Source organism: Kogia breviceps, chromosome 2, assembly GCF_026419965.1.
Source record: "Kogia breviceps isolate mKogBre1 chromosome 2, mKogBre1 haplotype 1, whole genome shotgun sequence".
Lineage (NCBI taxonomy): Eukaryota > Metazoa > Chordata > Mammalia > Artiodactyla > Physeteridae > Kogia > Kogia breviceps.
In genome coordinates, this window is record NC_081311.1 from 155,561,434 (window position 1) to 155,584,074 (window position 22,641).

Below are 22,641 nucleotides of genomic sequence, written 5' to 3' on the forward strand. Positions count from 1 at the left end.
AATCAGCATGAATAAACTAAGTAATTAAACATATATTCAGTGATCAGTGAATACCACTTTAACTAAATTGAAATAATCATGAAAGAGTAGTGTAGGGAAGTCCAAAAATATATATAAATATATCAAAATTAAATTGGGGGATGGGATGGGGTTAAGTACCAATTACTGAGTCATTGAAGGATTTTGAGTGGTGGAGAAATATATGAATTAATTCTTAAGTAGTTGCCCAAGGTTTGGGAAAGGAAAAGGAGTGAATAGGTAGAGCACAGAGGATTTTGAGGACAGTGAAAATACTTCATTTGATACTATAAATGGTGGAATCATGTCATTACACATTTGTCCAAACCCATAGAATGTACACCAAGAGTAAACTATAATGTAAACTATGGACTTAGAATGATTATGTTTTGTCAATGTAGTTTCATCAGTTGTTATAAATGTCCCACTCTGTTGCGGGATGTTGATAATGGTGGAGGCTATGCATGTATAGAGTCAAGAGTTATTTGGGAAATCTTGAAATGTCCTCTCAATTTTTCTGTGAACCTAAAAGTGCTCTAAAAAATTAAAGCTTAAGAGAAAATTTTAAAAAGAAAGAAATTAGTAATGATATGAAGTAGATGTAAAAAGCCTGGGAGTTAGATGAACTTTATGAAAAAGGAAGCGTTAGTGTTTAGAGCCTGGTTGGAAGTAGTATATGAGGGAAAATAAGAAATCAAAATGGGTTCAAACTTTCAAGTCTGAGGAGCAGGCAGAATTATGATACTATTGCTAGAGAGAAGTAATTAAGCTAAACTAAATGGATAAAGTGGTTAGTTGTTTCTAGATGACAAGTTCAAATTTAAATGTGAAATTTGAAGTGAACATCATAGAATCTGAAATATCTAGAAGGCTGTTGAGATGTCAGACTGTACATGACTCAGCAGAGAAGGAAAGGTATAGATCTGGATAAAGTGAATTAACTCCAGAGAAATGTTAGATAAAAGCCTGAGAGTGAATAACATAAATGTTTTCTAGTAGAATCTTCCTTGCTAATGATTTTCTCTTCCTTTTCAACAGAAATAACATGACTTTGTTTTAAAAACATGAATTACTGGTTGCTTTGTGTGCAAAGCCTAGTTATAAATGAATAGGTTTCAGGAGTTTTAAATATACTTGCTATTTTTGGTAAGAGAAAATTTTGCCAAGCAATAAAATTAGGAAGTACATAAACAATTTCCTTTTGATTGCCACTAAGAAATTCCCTTTCCCACCAAGTTTTTTCTTATCATCCGTATTTAACACACAGCTATTCAGCCATCTTTACTGACATGATGAGCCATAAGCAAATAAAAGTTACATCAATCAAAATCAGGCAGGTACGTGACGTAGAGTTGACTTTCTTTGTTCAGTTATGGTTTGGCTCAAGACTGTTTGAGGTACTGGTTAATGCAAAAGGAGAAAAAGTATGTCTAGGGAGGGAATCACGTGACAGAATTCTGTTATTACCAGCTCTTTCCAAATGCACTATTGAGTGATCTTTATCAGAAGATGCTTGCCACTATTTTAGATGTGAAACCCCAAAACCACTTGATCTTTAATAGTTGCATTTTTTAATCTGGACATAGGCTATAAAAAATATAATTGTATACATGATCAAAACAAATAAGTGACAACATATTCTCAAATAGGATGATCACCAAATTGTAAAATGACATGATTTGATGTCAGCAGTATGATAAATTGTAGTTAAATGGCAGAGAGTTAGAAAGGGATTGATAGAATAATAAGTTCATAGTAGACAGTTAATAAGTTATAGCCATAGAATAAGCAATTTGACCAGATAAGAAAAGGAACTCTGATGCAAATGCATTAATAGCAGATAATACATGCATAGAAAACTCATGAAAAATTCATTAAAAAGATTTCAGGAGAGAAAAAATAGGAATCATAACGAAAAGTTTTATCCAAGATATTTAGTAGAAATAATGTTGTAATGTAACAAATTTATATCTTTTTAACAAAAATTTCTTCATATACTATTTTCACTGGCTGCTTCTTTCTTTTTCTTTTGGTTTTAATTAATCCCCCTTTTGATATTCTTTGGATGAAACCTAAAAAGGAAGATAAATAAATTTATGCATGATAAAGTAACAACATAATAAAACATTTAATCTAAAATTTCTTCAAATTATCTTTTAATGTTTAAAACTGAAAAACATGTAATTGGTTTAAAAGTCTTTAATTTGTCTATATCTTTGTGTAAACAACCTCTTTCTAAGGATGTCACTTTGCATAAATGGGTAAACGTTATTAATTTTTATTATTCACCTTGAGCTACAAAATAATACTCATTTTATTAAAGTGGACATGTGGCTATATATGGTTAGTGGAGTTATAGATGATTTTTATTTACATATTAATACTCTATAAATATGCATCATTTCTATTGTCAGAAAAAATAAATACATTAGAGTTTTGTGCATTAGAAAGCTTAAAGATATTTTGGTATAATCCTTTAAAATGAAAGCTTAGTATGTAAATATTAAATGAATAAAATGTTTTGTTTAAAATTGATTTTTTTCTATGAAGACAGATTAAAAGGAATGACAGTTAACATATCTCGCAATATTATCAAAATGTAGTTGAAAAGGGGACACTTAGTTAAATCATAATACTGTTTCTTATCATAAATAGAACTCATTTCATACTTTCATAGATTAAAACTCATTCATAATTTCAGTATAATTATTATCTTAAACACTAGGGAATTAATAGGAAGAATGTCCTCTATACCTTTTTTACAAGTCTTAAGACATGCTTTTTTAGAGGTAAAATTGTTTTCATTCCCTCCACATCCACTGTACTTAAATGGGTGGCATTTCCCAGTGATTGAATTGTAGTAGAATCTGCTCTCATTGGCTTGACATAATCCTCTGTCTGCTGGGCTCAGACACCAGGAGGGGCCATAAAATTCTAAAAACATCAAGAAAACATGGTAAGCCATATATGATAGTTAATCTGAAACTTTCATATTTATTGTTTATAGGTTAGTCTTGTGGTATGTTTACGTAAAACAGTAATCTGAATGAATTAAAGTAACAAAATTCATGTGTTTCAATTCCAGAAAAATGTTTAACCAAGCTCCAAGTGTCCACTATACTGACACCTTTATCCAATAAATGTAAAAGTAGGTACATGTGTTAAAGGAAAGTGCCGGGATTACTCTTTATGTGACAAAACTAGTTGTACATAATACAAACAACCACTATTCAACAATTTAATTTGTGAAAATTTATCAACCATATCAATTTTAAAAAAAATTATCATTGTTTACATATCATTTGTTCATGAGTATTCAACTTTGCAAAAAAAGTCCTGATGAGCAAAATCCTCACTCGTTGTATGACACAAACTGAAGCTGAGGAAGAGTTCTTTCCCTGACTAAAGTTCTGAATGATATAACATATCACAATTTAAAGTGCAGGGAATCAGGTATAGAAAATTCTAACCTCAAGCTTTGGAAAAGGAGCTCAGAAGAGATGATCTGGCTTAGTAGTAAAGTTTTCTTGTGAATTGAACCATCAGTTCTTGATGAGTTAGATAATTTTGCAAAGGAAGGAATATTGCTAAAGGCAGGAAAGATGAAACATTTACAGGTTTAAACCAGACAGACAGGCTGGTCTGTCAATGGGACCAACCATTTTCAAAAACAGAAGAAAAAAAACATGCAACTAGGGTAATGAAAGGATAACTCATTTCCTTAAGGCAAAGCAGAAAAATGGTTTCAGCCCAATGATAATTTTTAGCTCCTTCTGGAATTCCTGTCAGTGAGGGGAAGTTGGTACTCTTCAGTAGCAGAGCTAAACTGCTTGATATTATTGGTAAACCAATACTGCAGGTAAGTTGGTGGATGGTCAGGAATCAACAAAAGAGAGCTTTGGTGGCTTTGCCAAATAGTGAGATGTGGGACAGCAAATGCAGATAAAGAGGATTTGCTAAATGTACATCACTGGCAGAAAATAGAACTTTGAGGGATCCAGTAGCAATGAAGGCAAGTAGGTTGTGCAAAAAAGCAAGAAGTGGCTTCATGGCAAGTGAACCCCAGGTGAATAGACTAAAAGAGAAATAAAACAATTTGAGAAAAAAATGAAAAAGATCTTAAATTGATAAACACAATTTTATAACCTCCTGCCTTCTATGTATTTAAATATTACAGTGTCTTGATATAACGCCTCATGTAAAGAGAAATTCTGGAAAATATAAGAGAAGCAGTGGGAATACTATGGGAAGAATTTATGATAAAACACTTTAGAAAGGTGACATTTTGTTTGCGTCAATTCAAGAACTGAAATCACATTAAAAATTTTTGTATTATTTAGTCTTTGACTAGGTGTGTAGACACTGATTTTAAAAGAAAATCCTAGGATGTATAAAACTAAAACATCATTCAAAATCATGTAGTCTAATTTATGTTTGGCCTCACCCCATTTGGGGGTTATAGTGCATGATTATTGCCATCATAAATCAAATTTAAAATGTACTTGGTGAGAATGTGTGCTTAATTTTTTAGAAAATGTCAAGGTCTTTTTGCCCCAACAATGGCACATGTAAGAGGAAATTTCTAACAACCTAGGACAGATATGTTGTAATTGAGTCCAATATTGTGCAAGCTTTTCCAATAGATATGTTGTTGATTCTCATCAATCCACAGCCAAGAATATGAGATGATGAGATGGTTATCAGTTGCCACCACTTCTAATTCCATGAGTCATCCAAAGTCATCACCTATGTTCAGAAACAAATGAAATACCCCACAAGCTATTAGCCTGATTTGAGAAACAGAGAAAACAGAGGAAATTGCTATTCTTTGAAAAATTATCCTCAGAAAGCACCCACGGATGCTTCAAAGTATATGTGTAAGTATGCTGATATGATTTATACATCAATTTCACTTTAGCATTTTGTACACAAGATGTCATTAGCCCACAGTAAGTTGAAAATAATATGGATGTACTTGTAAGTTGTACACTTCTTTTCAAATGTTAGTTATTATGTCTTAATAGCAATGCCCTACCTAAAGTTCCTTACTGCAGGACAGAGAGAATTTTCTGATGACAGGGAGCAAAATCATCCTTCTTTTTGCTTACAGTCTAGAGTAAAACTGGCCCCATAACAAAATCAATGCCATCTCAACTTGAGCAAAAGTTGGCTTGGTATATCTGGGGCTACAGTCCCTAGATTAAAGGTAACAAGGGATGTGTCTCTGTTATCACAGGCCAGGAGCCTCAAACATCATGTGAAAGCTAGAACCAAAATGATCTCTCCAGTGAGATCTGAAACCATGGAGCATACACCACAGTTTTGGAGGAGAGATGTACCGGGGCTTCTGTCTTCCTTTGGCGACCCAGTCTTCCAACAGTCCTGGTCAGTCTGTTGGTCAGTCTTTGGTCAGTCTTCCACTGACCAAATCTACTCAGAAGCCAAAGAAAGAGCATGAAGAAGGCAGGGGATTAGTTTGAAAGCAAACATACAGTTGACAGCACAGATCCATCAAAGAGAGTTTTACTACCTGTTAAATTGTCCCAGGCATCAGATTGCCTCTACCCGAAACTCTTTGTGACTTCTGAATCAGAGGATGTGTGGAATGCTGCTTTCTGATAGCCTGGCATCTGGTGTGCAGACTTGAATTGTCCCTCTTACCAGATAGCAGCTCCTACTCAGAAAGTATCTGTCCATGACTGACCCGATGACAGTTGTTTGTCTATCTCATTTGTTTGTCCTGTTTTAATCACTACCTACAAAGATCATCAAACACAACTCACATTTGACCCAGGTCATTATAGAGAAGTAAGAATATTTTGATTATGGGGTTAAAGCTTGAAATTAATCACTAAGAATGTTGTATTTTAAATTTTAAAATTATGTATTTAATAATACAATAAATTATCATCCGTTGGGGAGTCTTCATAATGTCATTACTCTTCAGAAACATGAATTATACCCACTACATAAACTAATCTATTTCTCCTAAAATCATTTAAAGTCTAGGCAGTTAAGACTATCATTGGATTATTTTAGCATAAACAACAGAACTAAAATAATGAAGCAGATGGTTTCTCAAGGACATTTTAGCTCCAAGGATTTTTTGGGTCCTTGATTATCATCTGATTCAATCTCCAAAGGTGAGGAAATAGAAATTTTTTTGCCCCCTGTGAGGAGATAAGCTTGACTGTTTTCAATTAACATGTTTATTCTAGATAAACATAGGCACTCACCTATTCAAAATCCAGATTTTGATATCTACAGTGAAAGAAAATATAAAGGTTTTGAAGTAGTTGCACAATGTGATATTTTGGTCTAGATTATAATTATTCACAGAAATTTAAGATCGAATAAAAAGATGCTAACCTGACTTCTTTTCCAAAGTAATTTAATAACCAAATGTATTCTGTCTTGATCTCGCCATTAATAACAATTTGGATAGCTTCCATTTAGAGGGTCTATGATAGATTTCAGAATTCAGGATCAATTTATATTCTGCCAGGAACTGCCATGATGCAGTATGACTGGTAAACTATAAGGTGATGCTCCAGGGCCAGTTTTATATATAAAGTGCCTTATGCAATTGCTTTGAAACTTATACACTAAACTTTGAATTTTGTACTCATTTTGAATCTTTACTATGGTGTCTCTCTTACTGTCCCATTTTACATGCCTATATTTAGGCTTTTATTTTATTAACCAAATTAGGTTTTAGGAACTACCTCATCACTTGTTGAATAAATTATTTTTTGTCTTCTGAGATTGTTTTAGGGAATTGAATAACAAATCTTTCCTTTGAACAACAAAGTCTTTTTTCCCATAATTTTATAGTGAAGAAAAATATAAAGATTTTTATTTTCTAATTACACTTTGTCATTGTAAAATGTTGAAATAATATAAAAGTATGACAAATATAAAACAAAAGTTCTCCATAATTTGACCCTTGCCCTTTAAACCACTACCAGTGGTTTGGGAATATCTTCCCCCAAATCGTTTGCATATGCAAACACATATTAGTATACTGTTCTGTCTCATTATTATATTTGATAATATTTTCTGGCTTGTTTCCACATTTCTTCATCTGTATACCTCATTCTTTTTAATGTATGCACAGTATTTAATTTTTTGAATTGACTACAGTATATTTTATCCATTATTGTGTATACATAGATTACTTCCGTTTATTTTTTTCAGTTCTAGACAGTGGCTCATGAACATCCTTATATACTGGTCCAGATATTTCTAGGAGATATTTCTAAAATTAGAATTGTACAAAAGCTATATTCAATTTATAATTTGGTAGATGCTGTTGACTTTTCCACTAAAACTTTACATAAATTTATACTTTTACAATAGTGTTTAAAAGTGCCTAAACAATTTAACAAAAAGAAAAGTGCCTAAAAATTTTAACAAACTTGGACCTTACGGCATTGTATTTATTTACCATTTGTTGCTTTTATTTTCTCTTCATACCCACAAAAGTGGAAGTAATTGCTCATTACTCAAATGTTCTGCAAATATAATTTATAGAACCTAAGGTGCCATTGATTTTAAGATGAACCATTATTTTATGCACTGCTTATAAAGAAAAGAAATACAATTACACTGTTACATACCATAAGTTACAAGTTTCATCATGATCTGAACCATGTTAAAACATGGAAAAATATGTACCTCACAATCAATAAAATATGAGAGTTTATCTTTTTGTGTCAACACCCAAAATTAAGCACATACATATACACATATACATATATAAACACACACAAAAAGCTGAGAGGGTATGTAATCAGTGGGAAAGATGATCACTGTAGAGATGTTTTTATGAGGTAGGGAGCTTAGAGTTTACAACTCTGCAAAATAGATTCTTTTGTGCTAAGCCTATTCTATACTGCTGGGGATCCTCCAGAAGCTACTTTTCCAGTATTTTGTTTACTTCATGATGAGTTGGAAACAATAGCAAAGAAATAGTAAAAGGAAATATGTTAGAATATTAATGGTGAGTGTCTCCGCATAATGCAAGTATGGCTAATTGTTTCTTCTACTTTTGTATTTATTGCAAGTTGTCTTCAATTATAATGGTCAAATTATGTAATAATAAAATATATTATATAGAGATTATATAATAAAAAATATTTTTAGGGGGATCCCAGTGTTATGGGGTCATAAAGAAAGGCTAGCGATTAGAATCTATTTCTGATTAGGAATGAAGAATAAACCTATCACCTGTAAATTTACTATTTACAGATAGTAAATTTGTACTACAGGGAAAGCATGTCTCTCCATTCACTAGGTAGAACTGGTGTTAAATGGGTAGAAACTGACATTCCATATAGAAAAGAGGGCAGGGAATGGGAAAACAAGCACTATGGAACTTTCTTTATTCTGTGTGTACTGGGCCACTTAGCTGAGGTTGAAATGTAAAAGGTAAGTTGCCAGGGCACTTGAAACTGAAAGGTCATGAGGAAATAGACTGTCAGAAACCTTGCCCAGACAAGGAAGCCCCACAGATTAAAAAGGAGGAAGGGAAATTAGGTAGATATTTATTCGTTTGGATTTCCTTGACTAGATATTGCCTAATCCATAGACAAAGTTCACAAAACTATTTTCATCCAGAGATTTTTCTAATAAAGCCACAAAGGAAGAAAAACATAGTAAAATTACAAATTATGAGACTCTTGTGAGTAAATTTATACTAAGATAATTATACCTTATAATACATTAGAAAAACTTTTCTTCATGTCTGCAACACTGAAAACCCTATAAGATTTTAGTAAAAGGTGAAAAGTAATGTTTATTTAGTCCCTTGATCAGCTTTCAAGGAAGAATGAAATTTTAATAAGCAAAGGAGGTAGAGGGAATATAGGTGAAGGAAAGCACAGGTCCGAATATTCCTGGTTTGTTGAGGTACTTCGCAAACTCCAAGCTATCTGAAGAGAGGAGTGCATGGAGAGTACAGTGGGACACAAGGCTGAAAAAGCAGATTTAGACAAAATTAAGAAGGTCCTTGAATACTAATATATTTGGTTTTTATGATGTAGACATTAATAAATGACTGAACATATAGAAGGATGAAAGAGACAAATTCTGATCTATCTTTATGCGTGAAACAAACACAACCAGGCCTGTGTCAGCCGAATCCAGTAGGAGACTTGCAATAGAGGAGAATATAAGATAACCCTAACTAAAGCATTTACAGTGGGAATGGCTAAAATTAAGCACCAGAGTGAATGTGGGTAGTGAGACAGCTAGAGAGAAGGTAATTCTAATATTTCTAGACTGGTTGACTTAGAAGATGGAATATTTCTAATGTATTATGAAATATAATTAGAGTTAAAATATAGTCAATAGTTTCAAAATTTGTCATTTTATCATGGCTTTCTTTCAATGTGGCTTTACTTAGAAAATTCCCCGAATGAAGATGGAATTGTGAACTATGCCTATGGATTAGCCAGCACCTAGGCAAACAAGTCCAAGACGTTAGATAGAAGATGGAACCCAGGTTTTGAGAAGACAGAAAATTTTAATTTTGACAATCCTTCAATGCAAGTACAACATCATGACTCTGTCCTCCCTTCATCTATGTATGCCCCTATTTCTCAGGCATGCCTGTAAAAGACAAAACCACCCTCTTATTTATTATTATTAGACTCCCAGTCTGCATGACAAATTCTGTCATATAGAAGGCACTCAATTATTATTGAACTGAATCGAAATTTAGAAATATAACAGATCTGTACCTAAAGTCATAAGATAAAGTTGGAAACACAGGTTTGCAAGTCCTCTGATTAGAAATAAGACCCAAAGACACAAAACACGTATTGGTATTTTATAATTATGTTTGAATTTTACAAGTGCTTTATGTTATTTCAGGTAATCATAGTATTAAGTATATTAAATACAGACACTTCAAATCAAGGTTACATACTTCAGTTGTATTAAAAATTATTAATAATAAAGTACATACAAATGATACCCCTGATTATTTTATTTTTTCCTGCTTTAAACCTCTGTTGATAGTGGATAATCATTGATACCACCATCGTGAAAAATTCAAATATTAATACCTTTGAGCTCTTATTTGTGCTAAACGCTGGGTTAAGATAACGTCATTACAATCTTCCCCGAAATTTTTTTTTTTTTTTTTTTTTTTTTTCGGTATGCGGGCCTCTCACTGTTGTGGCCTCTCCTGTTGCGGAGCACAGGCTCCGGACGCACAGGCTCAGCGGCCATGGCTCACGGGCTTAGTTGCTCCGCGGCATGTGGGATCTTCCCGGACCAGGGCACGAACCCGTGTCTCCTGCATCGGCAGGTGGATTCTCAACCACTGCGCCACCAGGGAAGCCCTTCCCCGAAATTTTATGAGCTATTACTCATCATGTATAACAAATGAGGAGCCTGAGGCTGAAAGTTGTGTAATTTTTTTCAAGGCCACAGAGAGAGTCTGCAATAGCACAACTGGAATTTAAACCACATCTTTCTGCCCATAAAGCCAATGTTCTTAACCACTATGATATGTCTTCCGAAAACTAGAAAATAAAAATAACTGAGTAAATATATTTTAATAATTATCAGGTAAAATGAAAGTTGTCACAACTTATCCTTTATGTTTCATTCTCAAAGTCTCTCTTCTTTGAAGCTCAGATTCAGTATGTCTTAGAAGCTTCTTACCCTCAGTTATGTGAGTGGAGTTGCAATTTATCAAGTTTGAACAGGAGAAAGATACCTAATCACAACAGGTCATCAAACAAGGAGGCTGAAAACAAGTTTTGGGAGTAACAGTACTGAGCCAAACAGTATTCAGAGAGCTCAAACAGTTGAAGGTGAGAATTATTGAGTTGGCATGTTCAACCTGGGCAGATTCTAGAAATAGACCAAAGTTCCAGGATTTTATGCCCTCCCTGATCATATTTGCACTGGCCAGTTGGATCCATTTAATAGCATTAAGATGTGATAGAAAACTAGAAACCTCATTCTGCTGTGTCCTTAGGAAAGATAAAGTTGGAATTTTCCTAAAATATACATTTTATATCAATGCTTCTCAAATTCATTCCTGCAAAGATTGTCCAGCATTCAAATAGAAAAAGGGAAAAGACTTAAATGCAACATAGAGTAGCACAGGGTTTTCTAACATGTCCTATAGCAGTCCATACCAAAATCATAGGGATTTTTCCTTTTTAGCAAAAAACATGTGCCATCAAATAAATCAATGAATTAGTATTATTAATTTACTAGTTTGTAGTTTGTATTATATTCATTTGTGAATAAGTTGTGATTTATAGTTGTGTAATGGTCACATGCCAAAGAAGTTTATTCCTACCGTTTTACTTGTTCATATAAAATTAATGTCATTCAAAATAATTTGGTTTTCAAAATGGAGATCAGTGGGGGGCTTCCCTGGTGGCGCAGTGGTTGAGAGTCCGCCTGCCGATGCAGGGGTCACGGGTTCGTGCCCTGGTCCGGGAGGATCCCACATGCCGCGGAGCAGCTGGGCCCGTGAGCCATGGCCGCTGGGCCTGCGCGTCCGGAGCCTGTGCTCCGCAACGGGAGAGGCCACAGCAGTGAGAGGCCCGCATACAGCAAAAAAAAAAAAAAAAAAAAAAAAAATGGAGATCAGTGAATTTTCTCTTTTAAAGGTATCTGTATATTTAGAAACACTTCTCTGGAGGAATCTTATGACTGGGGCAAAAAAGTTTATCCTTGTTGAAACCAGAGATGGTCCAGGAAGAAAAGGATTAGCAAAAGTAGTCAGTGGTCACCTAGAGTGACATAATCAGATGGCAGCACTCTTGGCAGAGATGGAGTGCTACATTTTTGTTTCTCACCAGCTATCCTGCCAGGAAATAGTAGGTCTGATGAATCCTTACCACAAGTTGTTATCAATTTTTGTAAAGCCAGCTTTACAAAATAAAGGCACCTGATTCACCATGCAGGAATATTTAGATTATGAGGGAAGTTTCTGTGCTTCTTGGTTTGAGAACACAGTATGAAAAACAAGATACTTCTTTGGGACTATGGAAGCGGGTTGTTGATGAGTGGGGTTTTCCAGAATTGTTGATACTGCTTAGTGATTAACTGTGTTATACAGCTAAGTGTGTAACTCTTTAGTTGATGGAGGTTATTTTCCTTCCCCAAAATTTCCATGGTTGTAATATTCTCCTTTATGTAACCACATCTTCAACAAGAGGCCAAATAGGTGACAACATTCTCTTGCAAATCTGTAAATTGACCATATCAGTAATGGTGTTTGGTGTCAATCAGGCAATTTCTGAGCATAACACCTCTTCCAGAAGGCTAATGATGACCACAATTTTTTAAAAGATGTGTGTGTGTGTGTGTGTGTGTGTTTCTTTTCTACCCATTTTTTTCACATATATATGGAATCTGGCCACTAGGTCATACAATGAATACAGTCAGGAGAGACATAGAGTTCCAAGTACCCAAATGGCCTTCAGAATACCATCCAATCATTCTCCCTTGACCTGGAGGCTGCCAGGAAGCAACATGGGACTAGGTCAGGTATATAGATGTTCATTTTCTTAAATAGCAAGTACCAGACTGGGTTGGCAATAGGCTTTTGAAGTCTACTCAAAGTTTTTTTTTTTCCAAAATATCATATAGCTGGTGTAGTTCCAAGGCAGCTATTAAGAGTTGATATACAGGGCTTCCCTGGTGGCGCAGTGGTTGAGAATCCGCCTGCCGATGCAGGGGACATGGGTTCGTGTCCCGGTCTGGGAAGATCCCACATGCCGCGGAGCGGCTGGGCCCGTGAGCCATGGCCGCTGAGCCTGCGCATCTGGAGCCTGTGCCCCGCAACGGGAGAGGCCACAACAGTGAGAGGCCCGCGTACCACAAAAAAAAAAAAAAAAAAAAAAAAAAAAAAAAAGAGTTGATATACAGAAGCAAAGGAAGCTATGAGCAGCAGGATAATCCACTTTTTTCATGAATGAGTCAAGTCCACTCAAAAGGCCCAGTACCAATATGAACACTTGAAAACATTAGTTTTTCTTTGCTAATTAGATGTTTGTCAAAGAGATATATTGAGAGGAATATATTAACTCTATGCATATAAATATTAAAATTTTATTAATAGTATCCTATGGAAGGCATCACATATACCATATAAATATTAAAGAAATACCAAAAAACAATTATTAACATATGCATAAAATGCTATATAATCTTAAAATGAATATGGATGCATGAATGCAGATGTTCAGAAAGACTTGGTAAGTGTGATCAGCATTCTTCCAACCGTCATTTGTCCTTTCTGTTGTAACTGTGGATTACAAAATTAATAAAAAAAAATGAATCTTCTATCCTGTGCCTAACAGTGGGATAAACACTAGGGGAGGGAAGTCTACAAAATATATAATCCATGGTCTCTTCCTTCAAATAACTTGTAATCTAGTCAGTGAGGCAGAGCTGACACATCAAACAATATAAATATTAAATGAATCAAAATAAAAAGCCAGGGGAAGGAGAGAGGAAGAAGTGTTCCTTATGGTGGTAGAAAAGCAGCTTAGATACGATGAGGAAGGCCAGTGACTTTTAGGTGGGAGAAAGCAGTGGATAACTTGTGTTTAATAATAATGAAGAGAGTGGGTAATTTGTGTATAATGACAATATGTATTCTGAATGGACAAAAAACTTTTTTATTTACAGGATAGTGAGACAAAATCTGGAATAGGTAGAGAGCTAACAGATAACAGACAAATTTAAGCCAAGTGGATGAGGCTAAATTAACACAGGGGAAAAAATGTATCCATTAAGTTAAAAATCTTTTCTATAAAGCAAGAGAAATATGTAAATTTGCTTGACTCTAATGTAATGAATGTATCTAAGTAGACCAGTCATGTCAAAAAAGGTCATATCTTATACATGTTATATAGCTCTGATTCTCCATCTCCGTCTTTATGTCTATACATATACACACATATACATAAAATGTTTTACTTGACTTATGCCTGATATATGACTATATTAATATATGTAGTATATCTGAGTTACAGCTGACCTCTGTGATATCTATTTATTTATTGTCCTTATCTACCTATCTAATGTCTCTAACATCTGTTTTGCCTGAGCTAGTATTAGTTCATGCTTATTTTTTTGGTATATCATGTTCCAACATATTGTGTTTTTGAAAACTGAAATATGTTTTAAAATAAAACTATAATATTTATCCACCAAAATGACAAACCCAATTTTCTGTCTATATGTACATATTTTAAATAAATAAAATTTTTTTAGCATTCTCCTTTCATTTCTATTAGCATCCCAGTTTGGTTGACATATGATTGCTATAATCTAAACATGAAGGACTGATAGTCTGAATGAAATAGGTTAGACTGAAAATGGAGAAGATGAGAATGGACATTTCATCAGAAAAAGCAATAGAATTTAATGACTGACTAGAACATAAGTGATCAAAAGAGATTACCAAATGCTCAAGCTGAAATAAATGGAAAAATGGTGGCAGAATTCTGAAAATTTGGAAAGCTGGAAATACTGAAAACTATAAAGAAAAATTTCACAAATAAAATTCTTTTGCTTTCAAAGTCCCATGATACTTCTGCATGCCAATATTCTCAATTTGTTTCTAGGAAACACATTTGAACTGTTTAAGTTTCCACAAATGTATTTAGTTCTATTGTGAATTCTCTTTTAAAGGTTAATTGTAATTTTTTTATTGTATGTGCACTGAAGCACTTATTTGAATAATTAGAGATTTTATAAGTGGCTGAAATACCACCTTTTCCTGCAAATGGGAACTTACAAAGAGTTGTTTTACAGATGAGAAACTAAGGCCTGGGAACTAAGGCTTGTATTGCTCTGAATTACATGGGTAATAATGATAAATCATACTTATGTAGCACTGAATAGGTTATCAGGCACTGTCCTAAGCGAGTTACATATATTGACTGATTTCATCTCACAATAAAACCTATGAGGTAAGTACTATATTATTACCATCCTCATTTTGCAGTGGGAAAAAATACGGTTCTGAGAGGTTAAGAATCATCTTAAAGTTGCACAGCTGGTAAGTGAAAGAAATGAGATCTGAGACCAAGTCTTCAGACTCGGAATCATTTCTCTTATCCACTATATTTTAGTGCCAATCCCAGCAGGAGAGTCAAGAAGAACCAGTTGTGACAATCTTTCATTCTGAAGATCTTACACAGAACTGCATACATTTAGAGATACTGTGTTAGAATTATTTCTCTCCCACATGTACTGAGCACATATTTATTGTAACTACGAGGAGATCCTCACAATTCAGGAAAAAAATCAAAATCAAATAATTTGCTCTCACTTCTGCACAGGGCCATGCTTACAAAACATTTATAAAAACCTCTTTAAGGAAGAGCAAGTTTCAATATTTGAGGTCACCTATGTAGCCTATTAATATTGAAATATGGAAATGAAAGAATATTAAACCTCAGTTGTGCTTAATAGGCATTCAAATATCTTGTGTCAAGAGGGTTCACTGGAAAAAATATATTCTCATGCTAATTTGCAATATTATGGTTGAGAATAAATAGCAGTTTAAATAAATTACCAAACCATTTTCCAGTAACATTGAACACAATTTCTAAAATGTTTTTCTATTATCATCAGAAACAGAAACATTAAGATTATGTTTATAAATATTTCACTTAATAACAATAACACAATCTAGCTATATTTTTGGAATATTCAAATACCTAAAGATTGTTTTTAATGAAAAGAATTTTAAATGAATGCTATTCTATTTGTATTGTGGGGCATATTCTTATTCCTGTATGCTGAATCAAAACCTTAAAGTATTTACATTTTTTCAAAAGAACCTAATATCCACAGAGAACCTTACACATTTGCTAAAACGTTGAACAAGATTTTACATAAACATAGAACTGTATTTTCTTAAATTATTATAAAATGTATTTATATAATTGCAAGCAGTGACAGATGTAATACTTCACTGCTCTAATTATAAAATCTAAAGACCTGAAGGCATTTTGAATATACTAACTCCCTCTGAAATTTTGCATGTCCTTTATGACACTGCAAGTACTATTGGAACACTATTTGAATGCCTACAATTTGGGGAATTTAGTCACTAAAGCACTCATTCATTTTTGAAGACCTCACATTAAAAATAAACACTTTACAGAAAGAAATTTGTACTTTAGATTTCATTCATTAATTCTGATTCTTAGGCTGGTTTGAGGGAGATAAGGAACGGGGGGATATGGACAGGGAAGACTGAAATGGAGAAGATTGAGTGAGGCATGTACAGAATTTAATTTTCCTTTCACATGACAGTGTTTCAAGTACTGAGAATATATATAATGTTCTCTCTTATATCTCACATCTCCTTACACTTTCCAGTCCTTCTAAGTCTCAGTCCAGTGACGTCTAAGGTATGGCATTCAGGGCTGAAGCAAGTCCACAGACAACATCAGGTCAACGTAGGACTATATTCCTCATTCTAGATAAATCACAAACAACATTTGCAGTCCCTTAAATCCACCTGGGCAGAAGTTTTGCTTGCTTGTTTGTTTCTTGTAAAGAAAGATGCTCAAAGACATTCTGGTTCTGAACCCCATCCAATTCTGACACATGGCTGGGGTAGAGAACCTGTGCCCCAGACACTATGTCTCTTTTTACTCTAAGGCTGCAGTTTTAATAGCCACAGAACTCTCAACACATGCCAACTTTATGTTTAACACTTATACGGACTGCTTCTAAGCAAAATCTCCAATTTCTGAATAAGCACTTGTGATTTTTTAAATTTAGAAAGAACCTTACATTCATCCCGTTAACTTTCAACTTTTTAGGTTGTTTCTATCTAGATATTTGTGGTGTCTGGTTATGTTTTCCAGTATTTTCACTATTTTCCCAGCTCTGCATTTTTGTGAGCATATTTCCTGTATGTTTGTTTAAATTTGACAAATATGTTGACAGGACAGAGTCCAGAAAAGTGTTCTGCATACATCCAAAAGAAAATTCTCTTAGAGTGACATAGCCTCACGGATGGTTAGGCACCGAATTTCTAATCTGTCCTGTGACTAACACCAGAGACCTTCTCCAATGTTATGCTCAATTTAAGAGCACTTTAGGCTGCTTTTGACACACTGCTGCCATTACAATGATTTACAATTAGACATTGAGGTTGATAATTACTAGCATCATTTTATAAGATAAATTTGGTGCAGAGTTAAATATCATGTAAAAGTTTTCATGGGATATGTAATCAAAAGCCTACTACAAAGCATACTTTAAAATAGATTAGGAAAATTATCACTTTTCTGGGACAAAAGGTCTTAAGCAATTTTGGATCTCAGTATTTCAACACACCTATTATTAAATAACAAAAGAAGTATAATTTTCTAAAAAGCATAGTTCTCATATACATTCTATTTCTATTGTTACCATGATAACATTTTTCTGGTAGCAATTAAAATAAAAGAGAGTCTTACCGAAGAAGCTGGGTACATTGGTAGGCTGGGGAGTCAAGGAGTCATTATTCACAGCATCAGGCTGGGTTCTATAATCATCCACCTGGAAATCATTCACTGGAAAAACATACAGCCAATTAAAATAGAAGACATTTTCACAAGCTCATAATTGTACACATAAAGCAAAGCACAGACGTTGTGTTAAGAAAAGTAGATGTCTAGAAATGTTATTCACATTGGTATGTTAAATTAGTGAACAGTGAATCTTTATATATCTTTATATCTCATATATATAAGATATATATATCTTTATATATATATCTTATAATATTTTCACAAGTAACTCTGAGGTTCTTTGTCAAAACAAAAAAGGTAACAATTAATGTTTAAGTCACTCCTTTAATTAATTTTAGGGTCAGATAAAACTGACTGATTTTAGGTGGTAGTTTCCAAAGAACCATGTGCTCTCAAATTCTTATAAGCCTAAGGGATTTCAGCAGTCCTACTCTTGTGCCTAAATTGTACTACAGTATTCTCAGAAAGGAAAATTAAATAATGTAACCTAAAAACAATTTCTATGGAAATAATTTCCACTATAAATTTCTTAATTCTCTGTTTCCTAAATAAACTAACACGGTGACTAATTTCTATCAGATTAAGAGTCACTACAGTGGATCTTCATTTGCATGGCTGCAACAAAATCTGGGTAAGCCTGAACATCCTCTAGGATGCCTTATTTTAAAAAGAATGCCTATAAAATGAAGTAAAAGGAGATGAGAAATGAACGTACATGTGTCCTCACAGGTGTCCTTGCATTCTTCCAGTGATTCAAAGTTGTTGAGATTGCCAAGGCACCCACCATACTTGAAGCGTTCACACTGCTTTGATTGATTGTTATAAAAATACCTAGTAATATAACCTCGACAGATTCCAGCATCTTCTTCCAAAAAGCAGAAATGTGGCTTTTCTAGAAATTATAAAAATGTCAGAAAACAGTAGTCCTTTTTGTGAATAATTTAACTATGTTAATTAAAAATATAAATGGTTAAGTTGAAGTTATCTAAGGAGTAAATATGAAAAGATAAAGAAAAAAGGTAAAATATAACTTTATCCACAACTATACTATATCGACTGTGACATTTAGAATAAGGGAGTTACAACTGTTGTCATACATTGTGTCTATTGGAATTTCAAATTCTAACTTTCTCATAGTAAGTTAGTAGGGCATTAACTATCAGCTCTTTCATGAACTGAGAGAATAAAAGATATTGGGTTTTTTTACCCTTGGTTTGGAAGTCCAAAATATTATGGCAAAAATTTGGTTTAATTATTTTTATTAAGTTTATGTGCATCAACATTTAGGAAAGATCTACAAATATTTCTTATTTTTCAGGTGTACAGTCTCATTTAAGTATACTTTGTTGCTTCATTAGAATGGTTTCAATTTTTTTAAAATGGAGAAGCTTTGAGGGGTATGGAAGCTTTCATGGCTAAACTTAGAAGTTCCTGAATTCTTATGCTGAAATTAATATCTGTATTAGGTATGACATCCTCCACCACTGTGCCTCTTATTTTTCTTCCAGGCATTGGAATGACTCCAATAGTGCAGAGGCAGACAAGAAATACATGTTCAGGGATTGGAGAGGCTTTTGAAAAACTTGAATACCCATTCTTTTATAGTGCTCCAAACCAGGCTAAACACAGCTGTCACAAAAGTTGTACCACTGTGATCTACATTACAAGCCTTGTTTACATGCATACTCTGTAAAGAAAAGCAATAAATTATTTTCAAAATTATGATTGCAAGATATATTGGGCTTGAATTTTTTAGGACAAAGCTCCAATTTCCCCATTTTTTCCCCTGCAACTATATATTACCATAGAGGCAAAAATGAACAGTAGCATCTTTTCACATCTTAAAGCATCTTGCATTTATCTCAGGGAAGCAATATTCATGAGTGTCTTATTATAAAAACAGTATGTATTTAATAATGTTAATGATTTCTGCAACAGTAGAAAAACCAATCCCCTATGAAAAGATTGTTTTATTAAATAAAACATCCTATTTTAATATAGATTAAAATATCTATTTTCTATGACTTCTCAAAGTACCAATTTGAAAGTTATTTTGTTCATTGTTTACTGCCTCTTGTTTCTTAAGGTGAATGTTACTATTATTCCCATGGTAACAATTTGTGGTTAAGTTTAATATATGGGACAAGGAAAAATCCTACTTCTTTAAATTTGTATAATACACCTTATCTTTGATAAAGGAGGCAAGAATATACAATGGAGAAAAGACAGCCTCTTCAATTAGTGGTGCAGGGAAAACTGGACATCTACATGTAAAAGAATGAAAGTAGAACACTCCCTAACACCACACGTAAAAATAAACTTCAAATGGATTAAAGACCTAAACGTAAGGCCAGACACTATCAAACTGTTAGAGGAAAACATAGGCAGAACACTCTATGACATAAATCACAGCAAGATCCTTTTTGACCCACCTCCTAGAGAAATGGAAATAAAAAGAAAAAGAAACAAATGGGACCTAAAGAAACTTAAAAGTAAAAACTTTTCACTTAAATAAAATAAAACTTAAAAACTTTTGCACAGCAAAGGAAACCATAAATGAGACGAAAAGACAACCCTCAGAATGGGAGAAAATATTTGCAAATGAAGCAACTGACAAAGGATTAATATCCAAAATGTACAAGCAGCTCATGCAGCTCAATATCAAAAAAACAAACAACCCAATCCAAACATGGGTAGAAGACCTAAATAGGCATTTCTCCAAAAAAGATATACAGATTGCCAACAAACACATGAAAGGAAGCTCAACATCACTAATCATTAGAGAAATACAAATCAAAACTACAATGAGGTATTACCTCACACTGGTCAGAATGGCCACCATCAAAAAATCTACAAACAATAAATGCTGGAGAGGGTGTGGAGAGAAGGGAACCCTCTTGCACTGTTGGTGGGAATGCAAATTGATACAGCCACTATGAAGAACAGTATGGAGATTCCTTAAAAAACTAAAAATAGAATTACCATATGACCCAGCAATCCACTACTGGACATATACCCTGAGAAACCATAATTCAAAAAGAGTCATGTACAACAATGTTCACTGCAGCACTATTTACAATAGGCAGGACATGGAAGCCACCTAAGTGTCCATCAACAGACGAATGGATAAAGAAGATGTGGCACATATATATGATGGAATATCACTCAGCCATAAAAAGGAAAGAGATTGAGTTATTTGTAGTGAGGCGGATGGGCCTAGAGACTGTCATACAGAGTGAAGTAAGTCAGAAAGAGAAAAACAAATACTGTATGCTAACACATATATATGGAATCTATTTAAAAAATGGTTCTGAGGGACCTAAGGGCAGGACAGGAATAAAGACACAGTCATAGAGAATGGACTTGAGGACACGGGGAGGGGGAAGGGTAAGGTGGGACAAAGTGAGAGAGTGGCATGGACTTATATACACTACCAAATGTAAAATAGATAGTGGGAAGCAGCCGAATAGCACAGGGAGATCAGCTGGGTGCTTTGTGACCACACAGAGGGGTGGGATAGGGAGGGTGGGAGGGAGATGCAAGAGAGAAGGGATATGGGGATATATGTATACCTATAGCTGATTCACTTTGTGATACAGCAGAAACTAACACAACATTGTAAAGCAATTATACTCCAATAAAGATGTTAAAAAAATCAAAAGTTCAGGTGCACCCCATACCCCCCTCCTCTGGGCTTCTGACCAACAAGGCTGTAAATCTGAGGTTCCACACCCCCATCTTTGGGTTTGATTAATTTGGCTCACGGAACTCCAGAAAAGTTTTCTTACTAGATCACCAGTTTATTACAAAAGGATATAATTCAGGAACAGCAAGGTGGAGGAGGAGATGCACAGGGCAAGGTATGTGGGAAGTGCCGGAGCTTCCCTTTCCAGGCATCCACTCTTCCCGAATCTCCCCAAGTTCAACAACCCAGAAGTTCCCTGAACTCCATCTTTTTGTGTTTCTATGGAGGCTTCATTACACAGGCATGAATAATTAAATCATTGGCCATTGGTGATTGAACTCAACCTCCAGCCCCTCTCCCCTCCCCGGAGGTGGTGGAAGCAGGCTGGGATTGAACCGTTCCAACCCTCTAATCAAGGGGTTGGCTCCCCTGGCAACCAGCACCCCCCCACACCCCCCACCCTGCAACTTAGGAGCTGTCCAGGAAGTCACATCATTAACATACCAAAAGATACCTTTAAGGCTCAAGTCAGGAAATTCCAAGGGTTTTTGGAGCTCTGTGCCAGGAACAACAGGAGGAAAGCCAACTATATCTTTATTATAAATCACAATATCACAAATAGGAAATATTCAAACAACCCAACAGTAAAATAAGCAATGGATTTAAACAGGCAATTCATGAAGATGTTCAACTTCACTCAAAATTAAAAGGAATGCCTACTAGAACCACACCGAGGCATAGGTGTCTAGGCCAAGAGAAATGAAATCACATGTGCACACAAAAACTTGAACCCTAATGTACCTAGCAACATTATTCCCAAATGCCAAAAGGTGGAAACAACCCAAATGTCTAACATCTGATAAATGGATAAACAAAATGTGGTCTATCCATATAATGGAATATTATCCTGTCATAAAAAGGAATGAAGTACTGAGATCTGCTACGACATGAATGAACCTTAACAACATTATGCTGAGTGAAATGAGTCAGACACAAAAATCCATATATTATCCATATATATCCATATATCCATATATTATATGATTTCATTTTTATGAAACACCCAGAATAGGCCAATCTATAGATGCAAAAAGTAGATTAATGTTTGCCTGGGGCTGGGGGAACTGGAGGAAATGGGGCAGTGTCTGTTAGTGATTACAGAGGTTTTTGTTTTGGGGGGGGCTGGTAAAAATGTTCTAAAATTGATTATGCTGATGGCTGCACAACACTAAATATACTAAAATTAAATTGTGCACTTTAAATGGCTGGGTTGTTTAGCATGTGAATTATATCTCAATAAAGCTGTTTTACTAATGTTTTATAATATACTGTATTACAAGAGAAAGAAAAATACATTTGATCACTAATTTGATTTATTTAGGTCTGAGTATGTATTTATGAAATTTTAAATCATAT

The 22,641-nt window shown here is 34.4% G+C and overlaps 1 protein-coding gene across 3 annotated transcripts in view; it reads right to left on the reverse strand.

Moving 5' to 3' along the window:
• Window positions 1–1,937: 1,937 nt before the first annotated feature.
• Window positions 1,938–22,641, reverse strand: part of TFPI (tissue factor pathway inhibitor) — a 66,824-nt gene continuing 46,120 nt past the window's right edge. For 2 of the 3 annotated variants that reach the window (XM_059052024.2, XM_067027534.1), the window contains exons 5-8: window positions 18,256–18,432; window positions 17,487–17,582; window positions 2,773–2,952; window positions 1,938–2,090 (exon numbers count right to left, since the gene is read on the reverse strand). In XM_059052024.2, the coding sequence (XP_058908007.1) occupies window positions 1,984–2,090; window positions 2,773–2,952; window positions 17,487–17,582; window positions 18,256–18,432 (560 nt within the window). In that variant the 3' untranslated portion in view covers window positions 1,938–1,983. Of the gene's footprint in view, window positions 2,091–2,772; window positions 2,953–13,175; window positions 13,301–17,486; window positions 17,583–18,255; window positions 18,433–22,641 lie in introns of those variants that run through there. The other variant, XM_067027535.1, reaches the window with a different exon arrangement.